The following is a 13,991-nucleotide window of genomic DNA, read 5'->3' on the forward strand; positions in this document are numbered from 1 at the left end:
TTTTATATTTCTGAAAATAAGATTTATTAAATAGTTCTTTGGACTAAGGTATAAAGCTGCTAATACAACACAAAAGGAAAGAAATACTTTAATATTACTAATATTCTAATAATAATAAAGGTTTTTAGATGCTGTAAATAAGGGACGGATCACTGACTTTCCCTGAAGCCATTAAGTGAGCATTTATTTTAATAGAGGCAGATCCTTACACTTTTCCCTTAGTGTTAACTTGGGCATCATCTGAGAAGACTGCTATCAGAAGTTTATGGGAATTTCAGTGAGGATTCTCAACCACCACGAGCATCAGCCATTATTCCGCCTACACTGAGAAGACGCCCGGAGCCAGGACCCGGGAGCCCTGTCTGAGGACCAGCTCTGGGTGGGGCTGCCAATGACACGTGATCACTGCCTGCAGCTCCTGCTGCCCTCTGCCTGCCCGGAGCCCCACCAGGGGCTGTTTCTGATGCTCTCTGAGTCTTAGGCTCTGGCTGTGACTTGGACATGGACTCCAGGTCCTTGTAGGGAACTGAATGCTGATGACAAACACCAAGCAAGGAAGCATATGTCCCCTAGATGAGACTACAGATGAGAACAGAGCAACTGAGGTAATAAAGGTGTGTTGTCTTAAGCCGCTAAGTGTGTGATAATTTGCTAGGTAGCAATAGGTAACCAAGAAACACTACACGTAGGTTTTCAAAACTCTAATAGCTGCGCGTGATGCTGCTGAGCCAGTGAGCTTAGCTTCTGACTTGAACGTGTACAGCTGTCTTCTCTGTTTTTCAGCAGCAGCAGAGTTCACTACATCCCTGCGGTTCAGTGTCAGTGTTAGCACTGCCCTCACTGCTCCTACGGGTCCACCGGGAAGGGCTTCTATTCCTACTTCAATCAACCTCCTCTGGCTCCTGCCTCTGGGCGCACAGAGAAGGCACCACTGATCCATGTACTTGGCTACAGTGAACTGCTCTTCTGCTATATCTTTGACCAAGTAAATAACATCGTAAACCTCTTCAGTCTTTTTTTCAGTCTTTAATCTTAGTCACTCTTGTCTGGATCAAATTTCTTCAGTAGTGGGCAAAAGTCACCTTTTTTCCTTAAACTAATAAGGTACCGTTCAGTGAAAAGGTTAGTTGTCCATATACCAATCCTAACAATTTTTACTAGTTTCCTCATTAATCTACCAACAAATATCCAGTAAGATCATGCTAGGAGTGGTAAGAAAAATGGGAGTTAGGCAGATGTTACCTTCCAATCTCTCCTGAACTACCTGATTTTGCTGACATAATGGAAAGAGTAAAAAAGACGGAATTGCAAATTGTTTTGAGATTATGACATGCAAATAAACTAATTTTTGGAGAAATTACCTTTATACTGTCTTACCTTGCTCTTATTCAACTGGTTAGTTATGAACAAGTGATACTCAATTTTCTATTGCCACTGTTACATGGTTATTTGTCCCTGTAAGCACATAATTATATATGACATGACAAAAAAAAGAAATATTAAGTTTCTGGCTAAAAGGTAAAATTGATGATTACAGTAAAAGCAAGTATTATGTAAGCACTAAAATAGGCTTCTGGTGCCAACCATTTGCCTTCTGTTAGAACCCAGAAGGAAGGAAAGCAGTGCTAAAATCTGAAAGTCTGGTTTTATGCTTATCTTTGTAAAAACGTCCATTGGCTCTAAAGATGTTCAGGAGCAATACTTTCAAGTCCACAAATGGATTTTCCCCTTGATTTTATACTGAGGGTCTAATGACCTGAATGAAGGTCTTTTTAAAAATATTTATTTTATTTATTTTTGGCTGTGTTGGGTCTTTGTTGTGGTGCACGGGCTTCTCAGTGCAGTGGCCTCTCGTTGCGGAGCATGGGCTCCAGGCACATGGGCTTCAGTAGTTGTGGCATGCGGGCTCAGTAGTTGTGGATCGCGGGCTCCAGAGCACAGGCCCAGCAGCTGCAGCACATGGGCTCAGTTGCTCCGTGGCATGTGGGATCCTCCTGGACCAGGGCTCGAACCTGTGTCCCCTGCATTGGCAGGTGGATTCCTAACCCCTGGGCCACCAGGTAAGTCCCCTGAATGAAGGTCTCAATGAAACTAATTTAAGAGAATTGAAATGCTACTGAAAGCCAAAATGACAATTAACAACAAATCAGAAATTGTGAAAGCAAGCTTTCAAGTTTTAGGTTATTTCCTAGAGTTAGTACCAAACCATCTTCCTACAGTGCAAGAAGAATGTTATTACTAGTATTAAGAACCACAGATGTGATTTAAGCTGTAATGCTAGCGAGCGGCCAGACTATATTATAAACCGAGGCCTGATTCAAAAGCGCACTTCTATCTTATCAACTATTGTATAATGTACCACAATTCATGAAATGATTAAGTCACCATGTTTCAAATACATTCAGTGCACTCTTTTTATACTAAGACAAGACAGCCAAAGAGTACAAGGCATTTCAAAATTATTTTCAAATAAGCAAAAGCTATGACCCCAAAGGATAACCTTGTTTAAGCATTATCCAAAATATTATGCCAAAAGAATTGTCTACATCTGAGGTGACAAAATACATGGCTGGGTAACAACAAGGAAAAACAAAATCATGAACAGAAAAAAACACAGCAGCAGCCACTACACTTCCTCACTCACCCTTCGCCTCCGTGGAAGCTACCAGTAAACGCTAACGGCCCACGTATAAGATATTTTATTAAAAAGTTTCAAATATTTTAGTATTTTAAAATAGCAGATAGTGTATTTTACTTTTTCCACATTTATTAAACCTGGTGATTTTCATTTTAACCAGACAAAGCAATGTTTTCAGATGACGAGCATTACCTGATCTGGTAACACCTTCTTCGGATCCATTCTCTAGCCACTGAGATTCACTGTCCAACAAGCGGTTTTTTGATTCACTAAGCGGTTTGATAGGAAAGGGTGGATTTGAGCCAATACTGAAAGAGGAGCAAATAATTTAGTAAATAGTCTAATGCTCAATTAATGATACTTAATTAATAAGAAGCAAATTAGTATTCCTTCTCCTAAATGTGAGGGCAACTCATGAGATCTCAGCACTCTGTAAAAACTCCATCTTCAAGAGAAAATGTGCCCCCAACCCCCCCGCATTAAATGGCTCTCTAGACCCAAGAATTTGTACTCAGCACTGCCAATGAAAACAGTTAGATAAAAGAAAAACAGCTTCAGAGGCCAATCTGAAACACTTTTACCATGTTAATCAAGAGCCATAAGGTAGCACAAGGACAGGTGAGGATCTACGTCTGTGGCCAGGACAAAAAGATTACCTGTCATTTCCCAAGTTTTCTGCTTTCTACCTCTGCAGTATAGATCTAAGGGGAAAAAATGATTTAGTGATTTAGCGTAGACTTAGTTTTCTAGCTAAGACATCCAGGGAGGGAGGGAATGGAGGAAAAAAAGAAGGCGGAAAAGGGAACTAGTATTGTTGGGGACCCACTATGGGCAAACGCTGTGCTGGGTGCTTTCTACACGCCATCGCAATCTTCACAATAACCCCCGAAGGGAGTACAAATCCTCCTCTCATAGAGCTGGCAGCTGAGGCTCAGACAGTTTAAGTAACTTCTTCGAGCTCTGAGGTCCTAGGTTCTAAGGCCTATGTTCTTCCAAAATTAATCCCCTAGCTTGGAATTTATAATCCCTCCTCCCCCACAACTTATTTCTGTAGTAAGTAGGTTTCAAGTGTTTCACTTTGACAGAAGCATCTCTATCTCCTTTAAAATTTCATTTAAAATGAACTATTTCTCTGAATTTATGAATCAGTGTGCTCGCCATACAAACTCTGAGAAAATATCCTCTAAGACGAAGAAGAAAAATTTTGTATTTGTATTTTTGAATCCTCATTAATATTATTTTCACGCTGCAGTTACAATCTGTTTATCAAAATAAAATGGTGAATAGTACAATGACTAACTTCTTTGAAAATATAACTGATATAAACCAACATAATCAAATCTTGAAAGAGTCTTCGTTTCTAGGAAGACGCAGCGCAGGCAGGGTAGCCGTGCTTCCTACCCTGCCAGACGCGTCCAGTGACATGAGACTGTCCTGCTTCAACTACTAGTAGCAAGCGTTCACTTTCTTACTCTCAAAAGTGTTCTGGGGGGCCTCCCTGGTGGCGCAGTGGTTGAGAGTCCGCCTGCGGATGCAGGGGATACGGGTTCGTGCCCCGGTCTGGGAGGATCCCATATGCCGCGGAGCGGCTGGGCCCGTGAGCCATGGCCGCTGGGCCCGCGCGTCCGGAGCCTGTGCTCCTCAACGGGAGAGGCCACAACAGTGAGAGGCCCGCGTACCACAAAAAGAAAAAAAAAAAAAAAAAAAAAGTGTTCTGGTTTGAATGATAAAAAATATGGTTATCCTGAGCATATCAGCTATATCCACATTTTAACCCTCAGTTAAAAAAAACTGAATAGAATTTCTCTTTATCTATGCTGGCTTGCTACATTACTACTGTATTTATCTATGTATAACTAACACACACACACACACACACACACACACACACACACACACACACACACACACACACACACACACACACACACACACACACACACACACACACACACACACACACACACACACACACACACACACACACACACACACACACACACACACACACACACACACACACACACACACACCCCACCCCCCCACCCCCCCCTATAATGAATTCTGAAAAACTTAATGACAAGAAGCACACCTTCTGGTATTTTCACTGTGGTTTGAAACAGAAGCTTGTTCTGGATCCGTCCCCACAAGACGAGTCGGAAAACTGCAGCCATCACCCTGACTGCATAATGAAAAATATTAGTAATAATTTAATCATGTTCAGTTAAATCAAAGTGGTCAAATTTAACACCTATTTTCCAGAGGCATGGTATAAAATTATCACAACTTGTCATTTCAGAGAATGATTTCTAAGATTTCTAATTTAGAGGGTTATTAGACTCCACTGAGGAAATATGTCTTTTTCTTTTATAATTTACATATAGTTAAAAACAGTATCTTCCATGACTATTAAAATGATCATGTCTATTAAAGTCATGATAAACATACATATTCAAATATTTGGGTAACTGACTGCTTATCACAATCATTTAAGATATCATAAATGCTCAAACTGAAATTCAAGATGTAAGTTCCACATATTTATTTATTCAACAACATTCATTAAATGAAAGTATACTGGATGTTCCGAGTACCATTTGAAGTGCTAGGGGTATACCACTGAACAAAAGAAAAGAAAATCTCTGCCTTCAAGAAGTTCACAACTTAAAAGAAAGTACAGCTATGCCTTCCACATTCTAGAAACATCAAAACTGTGTACCGCAGGGAATTCCACTTCCAGCCAAGATGGACTGACTGGTACATTTGACCTCCTGTTGAACAGTACATACAACAACTCTTTTCAAAACAGGCAGCACAGAACTGTGGTGTCTGAAAGAAGAGAAACCAACCAAGGAGTTGCAGCTTCTGCCAGAACTTGAGCACCAACAGGGGGATGTGCAGAGCAAGGTGGTCTCACTGAATTAAGGTGAGAGAGATGGGAGTTTCGAGAAGATGAGGAGGCTTGCTTCTATCGGACAGAGCTGAGGAAGAGGGATATGTGCAGAGAAAGGGCTACAGAAATCTGCACAGGGTTTTACTTGAGTCTTCTGATGAATACTAAGCCACATATGTGAATCTGGGGAAAGAACAACTGGGGAGTGTAAGCTGAACAATTCAGAGCCTGCACAGCACCGGAAGCCATTTGCATTCGACCCGCCAGAGTAGAGAGACCTCACTGAACATGTGGATATGGCAGAGACCACAGCAGGCTCTCACCTTTGCGGTAGGAATAAACCAGGCTCTCACCTTTGCGGTAGGAATAAACTTACCCTAGAGAAAATGCTACCTACACTCAACCAAAGGTTTAAGCAAGGAGGACTAAGTTGAAACAGAAGTCTGCCAAAACAAAATTCAACATTCTTTAAAGGGAGACAAAATTTAAACACTCAGAATTCAAAATGTCCACCATCCAATCAAAAATTACTAGCATAAAAAGCAGGAAAATGTGATCACAACTGAGAGGAAAAAAAGTCAATAGAAAAGATTTAGAAATGACCATGAACACTTGAAACAAAGACATTAAAACAGTGATTACAAATATGTCCATGAATTAACTGGAAAAAGTGGATATAAAGAAAAAAGAAATGTAAGATATAAAAAAAGAACCAAACAACTTCTGGAGCTGAAAAATATAATATCTGAAATAAGAAATTCACTGGATGAGCTTAACAGTAGACATTACAGAAGAAAAGATAAGTGAACTCACAGATGTAACAATAGAAACGATCCAATTTGAAGCCAAGAGAGAAAAGAGATGGAGGGGGAGAAGGGAGGGACAACAGCAATGACCAGCGGGTCATGACATATATTTAAGAGAACCTGAAAAGCTAGTGGGGGAGGGGCACAGGAATAGGAAGCAGGCAGAAAAAACAACTGAAAATTATTTCAAAATTATTCAGATTGGACTTCCCTGGTGTCACAGTGGTTAAGATCCTCCTGCCAATGCAGGGGACACAGGTTAGAGCCCTGGTCCGGGAAGATCCCACATGCCATGGAGCAACAAAGCCCGTGCACCACAACTACTGAGCCTGCGGTCTGGAGCCCACGAGCCACAACTACTGAGCCCGTATGCCACAACTACTGAGCCCATGTGCCACAACTACTGCAAGCCGTGTGCCTAGAGCATGTGCTCCGCAACAAAGAGAAGCCACTAAATGAGAAGCCCGCACACCGCGACAAAGAGTAGCCCCTGCTCGCTGCAACTAGAGAAGGCCTGCGCACAGCAATGAAGACCCAACGCAGCCATAATGAACTCCAAAGAGGATAAACACAAGGCAAACCATACTAAGGAACATCATCATCAGACTACTTAAAACCAGTGATAAAGATAAAATCTTAAAAGTAGCCACAGGGGAAAAATAGACATAGTAATTTACAAGCATACCTCATTTCATTGTGTTTCATTTTACTGTGCTTTGCAGATACTGTGATTTTTATAAATTAAAGGTTTGAGGCAACCCTACATTGAGCAAGTCTATTGGTGCCATTTTTCCAACGGCATTTGCTCACTTTGCGTCTCTGTGTCACATTTTGGCAATTCTCACAATATTTCAAACCCTCCACCAGCAAAAAGATTACGACTTGCTGAAGGCTCAGATAACAATTAGCAGTTTTTAGCAATAAAGTATTTTTAAATCAAAGTATGTACATTGTTTTTTTTTTTAGACATAATGCTATTGAACACTTAACAGTCTATGGTTATAGACTGTTATATGCACTGGGAAACCAAAAAGTTCGTATGACTCTCTTTACTATGATATTTACTTTATTGTGGTGGTCTGGAACCAAACCTGCAATAATCTCTGAGGTGTGCCTGTACAAACAGTGGAATAAAGATAAGAGAGGCTGATTTATTGATACAAACGACACAAGGCAGATGATAATGGAACAACATCTTCAAAGAAGGGGAAAAAAAAAAACAAAGACAAAAAACCCAACTGCCGGGCTCCCCAGGTGGCGCAGTGGTTGAGAGTCCGCCTGCCGATGCAGGGGACATGGGTTTGTGCCCTGGTCTGGGAAGATCCCACATGCCGCAGAGCGGCTGGGCCCGTGAGCCATGGCCGCTGAGCCTGCGCGTCCGGAGCCTGTGCTCTGCAACGGGAGAGAGGCCATAACAGTGAGAGGCCCGCGTACCGAAAAAAACAAACAAACAAAGCCAACTGCCAACACTGAAATTTCTGTTTAGAGAAAATAACCTTTAAAAATAATAGTCTATGTTCCAACCAGTCGCAGTGGAAACACCTGAATATAAGAGACAACAGATAAAGCTCACAGAAGAGACTGGCACACTTGAAGATGAAACTCAGGAAGAAGACTGAACAGAAGGTGAGTAGCCACCAGTGAGCCGTGGCGGAGCCTCCCGAGGAGCCACAGACATGCAGCTGGGGTCCCTGCAGGGACAAGGGGAGGGAGGCGACAGAAGACATACCTGAAGAGACGGTGGTTAAAAGGACTTTCCAAATCTGATGAAAGTTTACAAAGTACAGATCCGAGAAGCTCAACGATCCTAAGCACGAGAGTCAGGAAGCAAACGACACCAGGCATGTCACAATCAAATTGCAAGAAACTAGTGATAAACAAAATCTTAAAAGCGGCCAGAGAAAAATGTCGTATTACAGAAATAATAATAAACATAATATCCACAAACTTCTTATCAGAAAAAATGCAAGCAGCATCTACAGTTCTATACCAAGCAAAATGTCTTTCAAAAATGAAGGCAATTGGGAATTCCCTGGCCATCCAATGGTTAGGACTTTGACCTTTCACTGCTGGGGCCTGGGTTCAAGCTCTGGTCAGGGAACTAAGATCCCATGTGGCGTGGCCAAAAAAAAAAAAAAAAGAATGCAAATATGTCATTTTCAGACAAAATAACAAGCAATACAGTTCCCTGTTAAGGGAAAAAAGGAAAAAACCCCACAACACTTACAAATATGGTACTTGAATTTCAAATACTTTTTCCTTCTCTATAATGACTTTTGGTATATAGATGGCCTAGGATGGCTGAGAATTTGGGAGAAAAGGAAATTATGAATCATCTTGAGCATATATTCTCATTTAAATTTAAATGCAGGTAAAAACTGCATTATGTGTTGGGTCTTCTTTGATTTAAGACACAACAGAATACATAACCTGTATTGGAAATCTTTGAAGATATGGCTAATAAATATAAATTCTTATGATTCTTTACTTCACAAACTTATTTTCATTTTGAAAAAAAAAGAGTGATTCTTATTTTCTATGAATCATCTTTTTTTCTCATTCAAATATATGCCCAAACTCTCCTTCACCCTTATAAAAAACATGAAAAATAAAATACTTCATGTAATCAAGATATTCTGAGTTTTCATTCTTAAGGCTCATAATGTCATAATATACTATATTCTCTGAATCACTTAATCAGAGAGACAAAGACTATCACAGGTTCCATAATTTCTGAGACGTGCATTTTATAAACTACCTTGAAAATACTGGAAGTAGCCAATATTTCTTTTCATCACCAAAGACTTGTCTCCAATTTTTACTGCATCCAAGCGAGAAACCGTTTCCATCAGGTCCATATGAAAATGTGGGTGCACGGAATGATTCTGTTACAGATATATATTACAAAAAAGAAGAGTTAACCTATTCGAAAATTATAGGAGGGAAGGAAAGTACCAATTTTTTTCTTTTTAAACTTTTTTGGGAAAAAAATATAACCTCTTGAATATTTCACCACCTTTATAAAATGAAAATGTCAAAATAATTGTGCAATATTAAGGAAAATCGACTGAAGAATGTTCAATACACCTTAGCCTTTTTCTTTTTCTTCTTCTTTTTTTAAATATTCTATCTCTTGCAACTTCACTCATTCATTATTTATCAACTTCCTACTACATGCCTATGGCAAAGCACCAGGTTTTGGGATCCCAAGGTAAAGTAGATGAAATTCTGATCAAAGAACCCACAGTCTAACAAAAGTCTATCAGAATGACAGTGTGATACGGATACATGTGGGGTGGTGGCCAAGGAAGGTGAAATATGCAGGAGATAACGCCTGAGCTCGATCCTGAGCTATGAATAATAACAAGTGAGGAAGCTGATGGCGGCCAGAGCCTAGGATCTCTGTTTAAAGACAAAATGCATTTCAGAATGTTTTATAAGCTATGGATAAGAAGGAACCAGGGAGAGATGGATTGGGAAAGGTTGATGACACAGAAAAGTGAAGTAAAAACTGATGGAAGAAAGTTCTAGAAGAAATGGGATGGCCTTTAGAAAAGGTTCTAAAGATTAACCATAGATACCAGAAAAGACATCGTGTCCGCAGAAATTAGAAAGAGGGTGACAGTGATGGGTTTGAAAGTAGAAATGTTTGTGTGAGGTTATAAAGGTGAGACGATAAGAATTTACTTGTGACAACTTCTAATTTTTCTATGAAGCATTCACAAAATAGGTAAGGAAATGAGGGAGAATGATGAAAGGCTGGAATACCTATTGTGGGTAATAAGGTGGCAAACCTGATCAGAAACACATGACATTACTGCCAAACAGAGCTGAGGGCCTAAGTAAGGTCTGAGACTTTGAATCTGTAGTTGTGACCACCGCTGTGGGAGCGAGACGGCCTTCACCAGCTCTCTCCAGTCCCATCGCACTGGGAGAAGAACGCATCGCTGGAATAACCTGGGTCAGGGACTGGCAAAGGCGTCATGGGAGAAGAGGTACTTAGGGGCATGTGTAGTGCGAGGGTGCTGCTGGGAGCTCGAGGGCATTTATTATGGGATCTAGAATGGAAAAGGGTGAGAAACAAAACCAGAAGGGAAAGAAACGTGAGAGAAAAGTGGTGGAGTGTGGAGGACTCAGTAAGCTAAAAAGGGCGCACGCTGGAACACGGAAAGGGAGAGCTGAACACATAAAGACTGTGGTCAGAGAATGGAGACTTCAAGGTGAAAATGTGAGATCTCTTCAGTGTCCAGTGATGAAAGGTTCAGTGTTTGGGTGCAGGAATGACTGGCTATCAGGATCAAAGAGGCCACCCAGCCTGTCTGGGGTGACAGCAACAGTTTGCACGTATTGATAGAAACTCTGCAACATGAGAAATGAGTCAAGGTAGGGCGGGGACAGCTATGAGAAAGGTGCAAGTGACGCCCCAGAGGACATCTGGAAGCAGCAGTGGAGAGCTGGGTAACACCAGGGTGTGCGGGCAGTGGTGTGTTAGGGGAAGGTTTTTCAAAGTGTGGGTTTAGACATCTGAAGAGGCTGTAGAATCAATTCAGTGCTTTGAAACCAGCATTTCTTTTTAAAGATCTAGAACAGAAAATATCAGAGTATATTGGACATAGTAGACATTAATGATGTTTTACGAAGATTTTGCTTATTCTAATTACATCATTTTATAAATGTGTGTGCATGCACTAGGTAGTGATATAAAATGATGCATTTCTTACTGTAATCACTGGTAAAAACGTTTGAAAAAGATTGTTTTTAAGAGAACAATGGGTTTCCCAGGAAGCACTCACCTCTCAGACACCTACAGGGTTTGGGTGGGAAACAAGTGAAGCAGGGTGGGAACCATGGCCAATTAAATGCTCATGGCCACCGAAGCAGTCAGCCACTACTGAGCTCCTACCGAATGACACCAGGTGGGAAAATAGGGCCACCAGAGTCGTCAGTTTTGAAAAGAAGAAATCTCCTTTTCTGTGTGAAATCTCTCAGTGTCCAGCTGCTTGGGAGGTCTGAAGAGCTAGGCTTTGCATGTGGGCTGCCTTCTGTGACCTCAGGTTAAAGGTGAAGAGATGACAGGATATTCTGTGACGATGATAAATTAATTGACATAAGGAAGCTTATTCACATGGAAAAGGGATGAAGGCATGGGAACTGGAGGAGAGCGCAACAGCAGAGTGAGCTGGGAAAGGCGGGGCACCAAACCCTTACCCTGGAAGCCCGTCATATTTTACAGGACTCCATAAGACATGAGATTAAAGTGATCCAAATGTAAAAGTACCTAAGAATCTCCCTACAATGTCTGCATCTTTCTATGTTAAAGTATGTCCAACTCTCCTTTAGACAGCAGGGAGTGTTTAACTTTCTTTCGAAACACTGTGACAGATCCCTATTTTGTTAGCCAATACCTCAATATTCCAGTTATGGCTGGTGTTGCTGCTTACATGCCAATGGTTTAGTCTGAGCAATGCCACACCACTGCTGTTTAAGAAGTGTGTGTCCAATTATTGGAATACCTTACTGAATTGTTCCCCAATATTTTCATTTTTAAAAAATGAGCAAAAAAGGGACATAAGTGCTAACATTAGTGATACAACAAATGCAGGAAACAGCTTTTATTAAAATTTATAAAATATAGTCAGTTCTCTACTTTTATATACAACACACTACTGAAAAAATATGTAAGTCAATCTTACTTCCTCAACCTTCTCAAAATTATAAACCTTTACGTTTATTAAACAGCCATTGTTCCCATCCAGTCCAAGTTAATTTTAATACAGAATTATTTTATCTTTATCATCTTTTGTCCTTCTCTAGATGTCATGTTCATTTGTGGCCATTTTCCTAAATAATTATGCTTTATTTTAACCTACTTACCTATGGTTGTTCTGTTTTTCCCAACGAGCCAGCAGTGGTAGCTGAGAAGTGACAATACGCTGATGAAGAACATTGTCGACACAAAGAATAGAAACAGTATGTGGAATTTTGCACGTGTATCTGAGAGTTCATTCTGAGGGAAGAAAAAAGAAGACTTACTTTTCAGAATAGTCAACCTCCAAAATATACTCTTACAAATTTGGTTCTTCCTGAAGATTGTTGAATTCGCCAAAAAATTGCCAGATATGAGAAGTAAAAAAATAAATAGGTAATACATCCAAAAGCAACATTTCCCAAAGCAGAGAATTGGTATTATCAGAGGGGCTTGCTTACAGAACATGTCAGAAAGAGTCACTTCAAAAACTGCTCTTAAATTTTAGCAATAGTTTCAGTAATAAATAAAAAGATGGACATTTTTACCCAACGTTTTTCTTTTGTACTTTATACATATATTCAAGCTTTCCCCAACATCCAGGATACATGAGGGTTTTCTCCATCTACGCTACTATTTGCTTGTTTTAATTATATAACCAGAAACTAATTGTGATCAATTTATCTTTGGACTTCCCTAGTCTGTATCTTCGGAACACCACTGCACAGTCATCCCTTCAGCTGCTTCCATTCCTCCCTCTTTAATCCTTGCTCCCTTCCTACAGAGCCTGTTTCGGTCATCACCGATTTTGGTTTGTCAATTTGCCACAAGGCATTAGTGAACGAAAACAGCTTCTGTTACCCATTCTAACGGCTAGATTCATCTCAACAGAAGCAAGTGTTAACCCAGAAGAAGTCAGTCTCTAGCAAGAGGATCACAAGGAAGCCTTTAAGCACTCGCTCTCACAACAAAGCTGCACAGCCAACCACAGCCTCACAGAACAAGAGCGGCTCCTGCTTGATTTAAACACTGTTTACAGGCCAACAGGAAGGTTTTTAGCATTAGGTGATTCTGACATCTATCTTCTCTTCTCTTCCAGAGTAACCACAATACCTTTTAAATACATCAAGTGATTCTTCTATCTCCCCATCTTGTGAAACAAATGGGTACTATACATACTATCAATGTCACAAAAAAGATGGCAAGAATGTCATGGCAATGATGTATTTTTTTTTAATTTTTAAAATTTATTTATTTTTGGCTGCGTTGGGTCTTCGTTGCTGCATGTGGGCTTTCTCTAGTTGTGGAGAGCGGGGGCTACTCTTTGTTGCAGTGCACGGGCTTCTCATTGCAGTGGCTTCTCTTGTTGCGGAGCACGGGCTGTAGGCGTGTGGGCTTCCGTAGTTGCGGCACACGCGCTCAGTAGTTGTGGCTCACGGGCTCTAGAGCACAGGCTCAGTAGGTGTGGCGCACGGGCTTAGTTGCTCCGTGGCATGTGGGATCTTCCCAGACCAGGGCTCGAACCCGTGACCCCTGCATTGGCAGGCGGATTCTCAACCACTGCGCCACCAGGGGAGCCTGCAATGAGGTATTTTACCTTTGGACAACTCTCTGTAGATTTCCTGTGGCAAAGCTTGTATAAAGAGAGACAACGCATTAAGAAACCACTTTTTATACAAAATTATCCTGCGCACTATTGTTATAAACCTTTTACGTTTGGAAGGACCACTAAGATGTGGCTCTCTAAAGGTCATCAACGTCGTTTTCTCAAAAACCACAAAAGACAAGAACATTCCGCTCTCCAAGCATGTTTAGGGTACACTTTACACACCTTTCCACAAAGTTTTTAAAACAGAGATTTGTATCTAGGAAAGCATAAAATTGATCTTTTTAGCAAACAGCTTTTTA

The 13,991-nt window shown here is 40.8% G+C and overlaps 1 protein-coding gene across 5 annotated transcripts in view; it reads right to left on the reverse strand.

The window, feature by feature from the left end:
• ZDHHC20 (zDHHC palmitoyltransferase 20) overlaps nt 1-13,991 on the reverse strand; it is a 73,857-nt gene that overhangs the window by 3,490 nt on the left and 56,376 nt on the right. For 2 of the 5 annotated variants that reach the window (XM_081214537.1, XM_081214540.1), the window contains exons 8-12: nt 12,212-12,344; nt 9,096-9,222; nt 4,731-4,820; nt 2,831-2,946; nt 1,378-1,455 (exon numbers count right to left, since the gene is read on the reverse strand). In XM_081214537.1, the coding sequence (XP_081070663.1) occupies nt 1,418-1,455; nt 2,831-2,946; nt 4,731-4,820; nt 9,096-9,222; nt 12,212-12,344 (504 nt within the window). In that variant the 3' untranslated portion in view covers nt 1,378-1,417. Of the gene's footprint in view, nt 1-1,377; nt 1,456-2,830; nt 2,947-3,294; nt 3,340-4,730; nt 4,821-9,095; nt 9,223-12,211; nt 12,345-13,680; nt 13,717-13,991 lie in introns of those variants that run through there. The other 3 variants (XM_081214541.1, XM_081214539.1, XM_081214538.1) reach the window with 3 other exon arrangements.

The sequence above is a fragment of the Mesoplodon bidens genome (genome assembly GCF_964165515.1).
Source record: "Mesoplodon bidens genome assembly, chromosome: 17".
Taxonomy (NCBI): Eukaryota; Metazoa; Chordata; class Mammalia; order Artiodactyla; family Ziphiidae; genus Mesoplodon; species Mesoplodon bidens.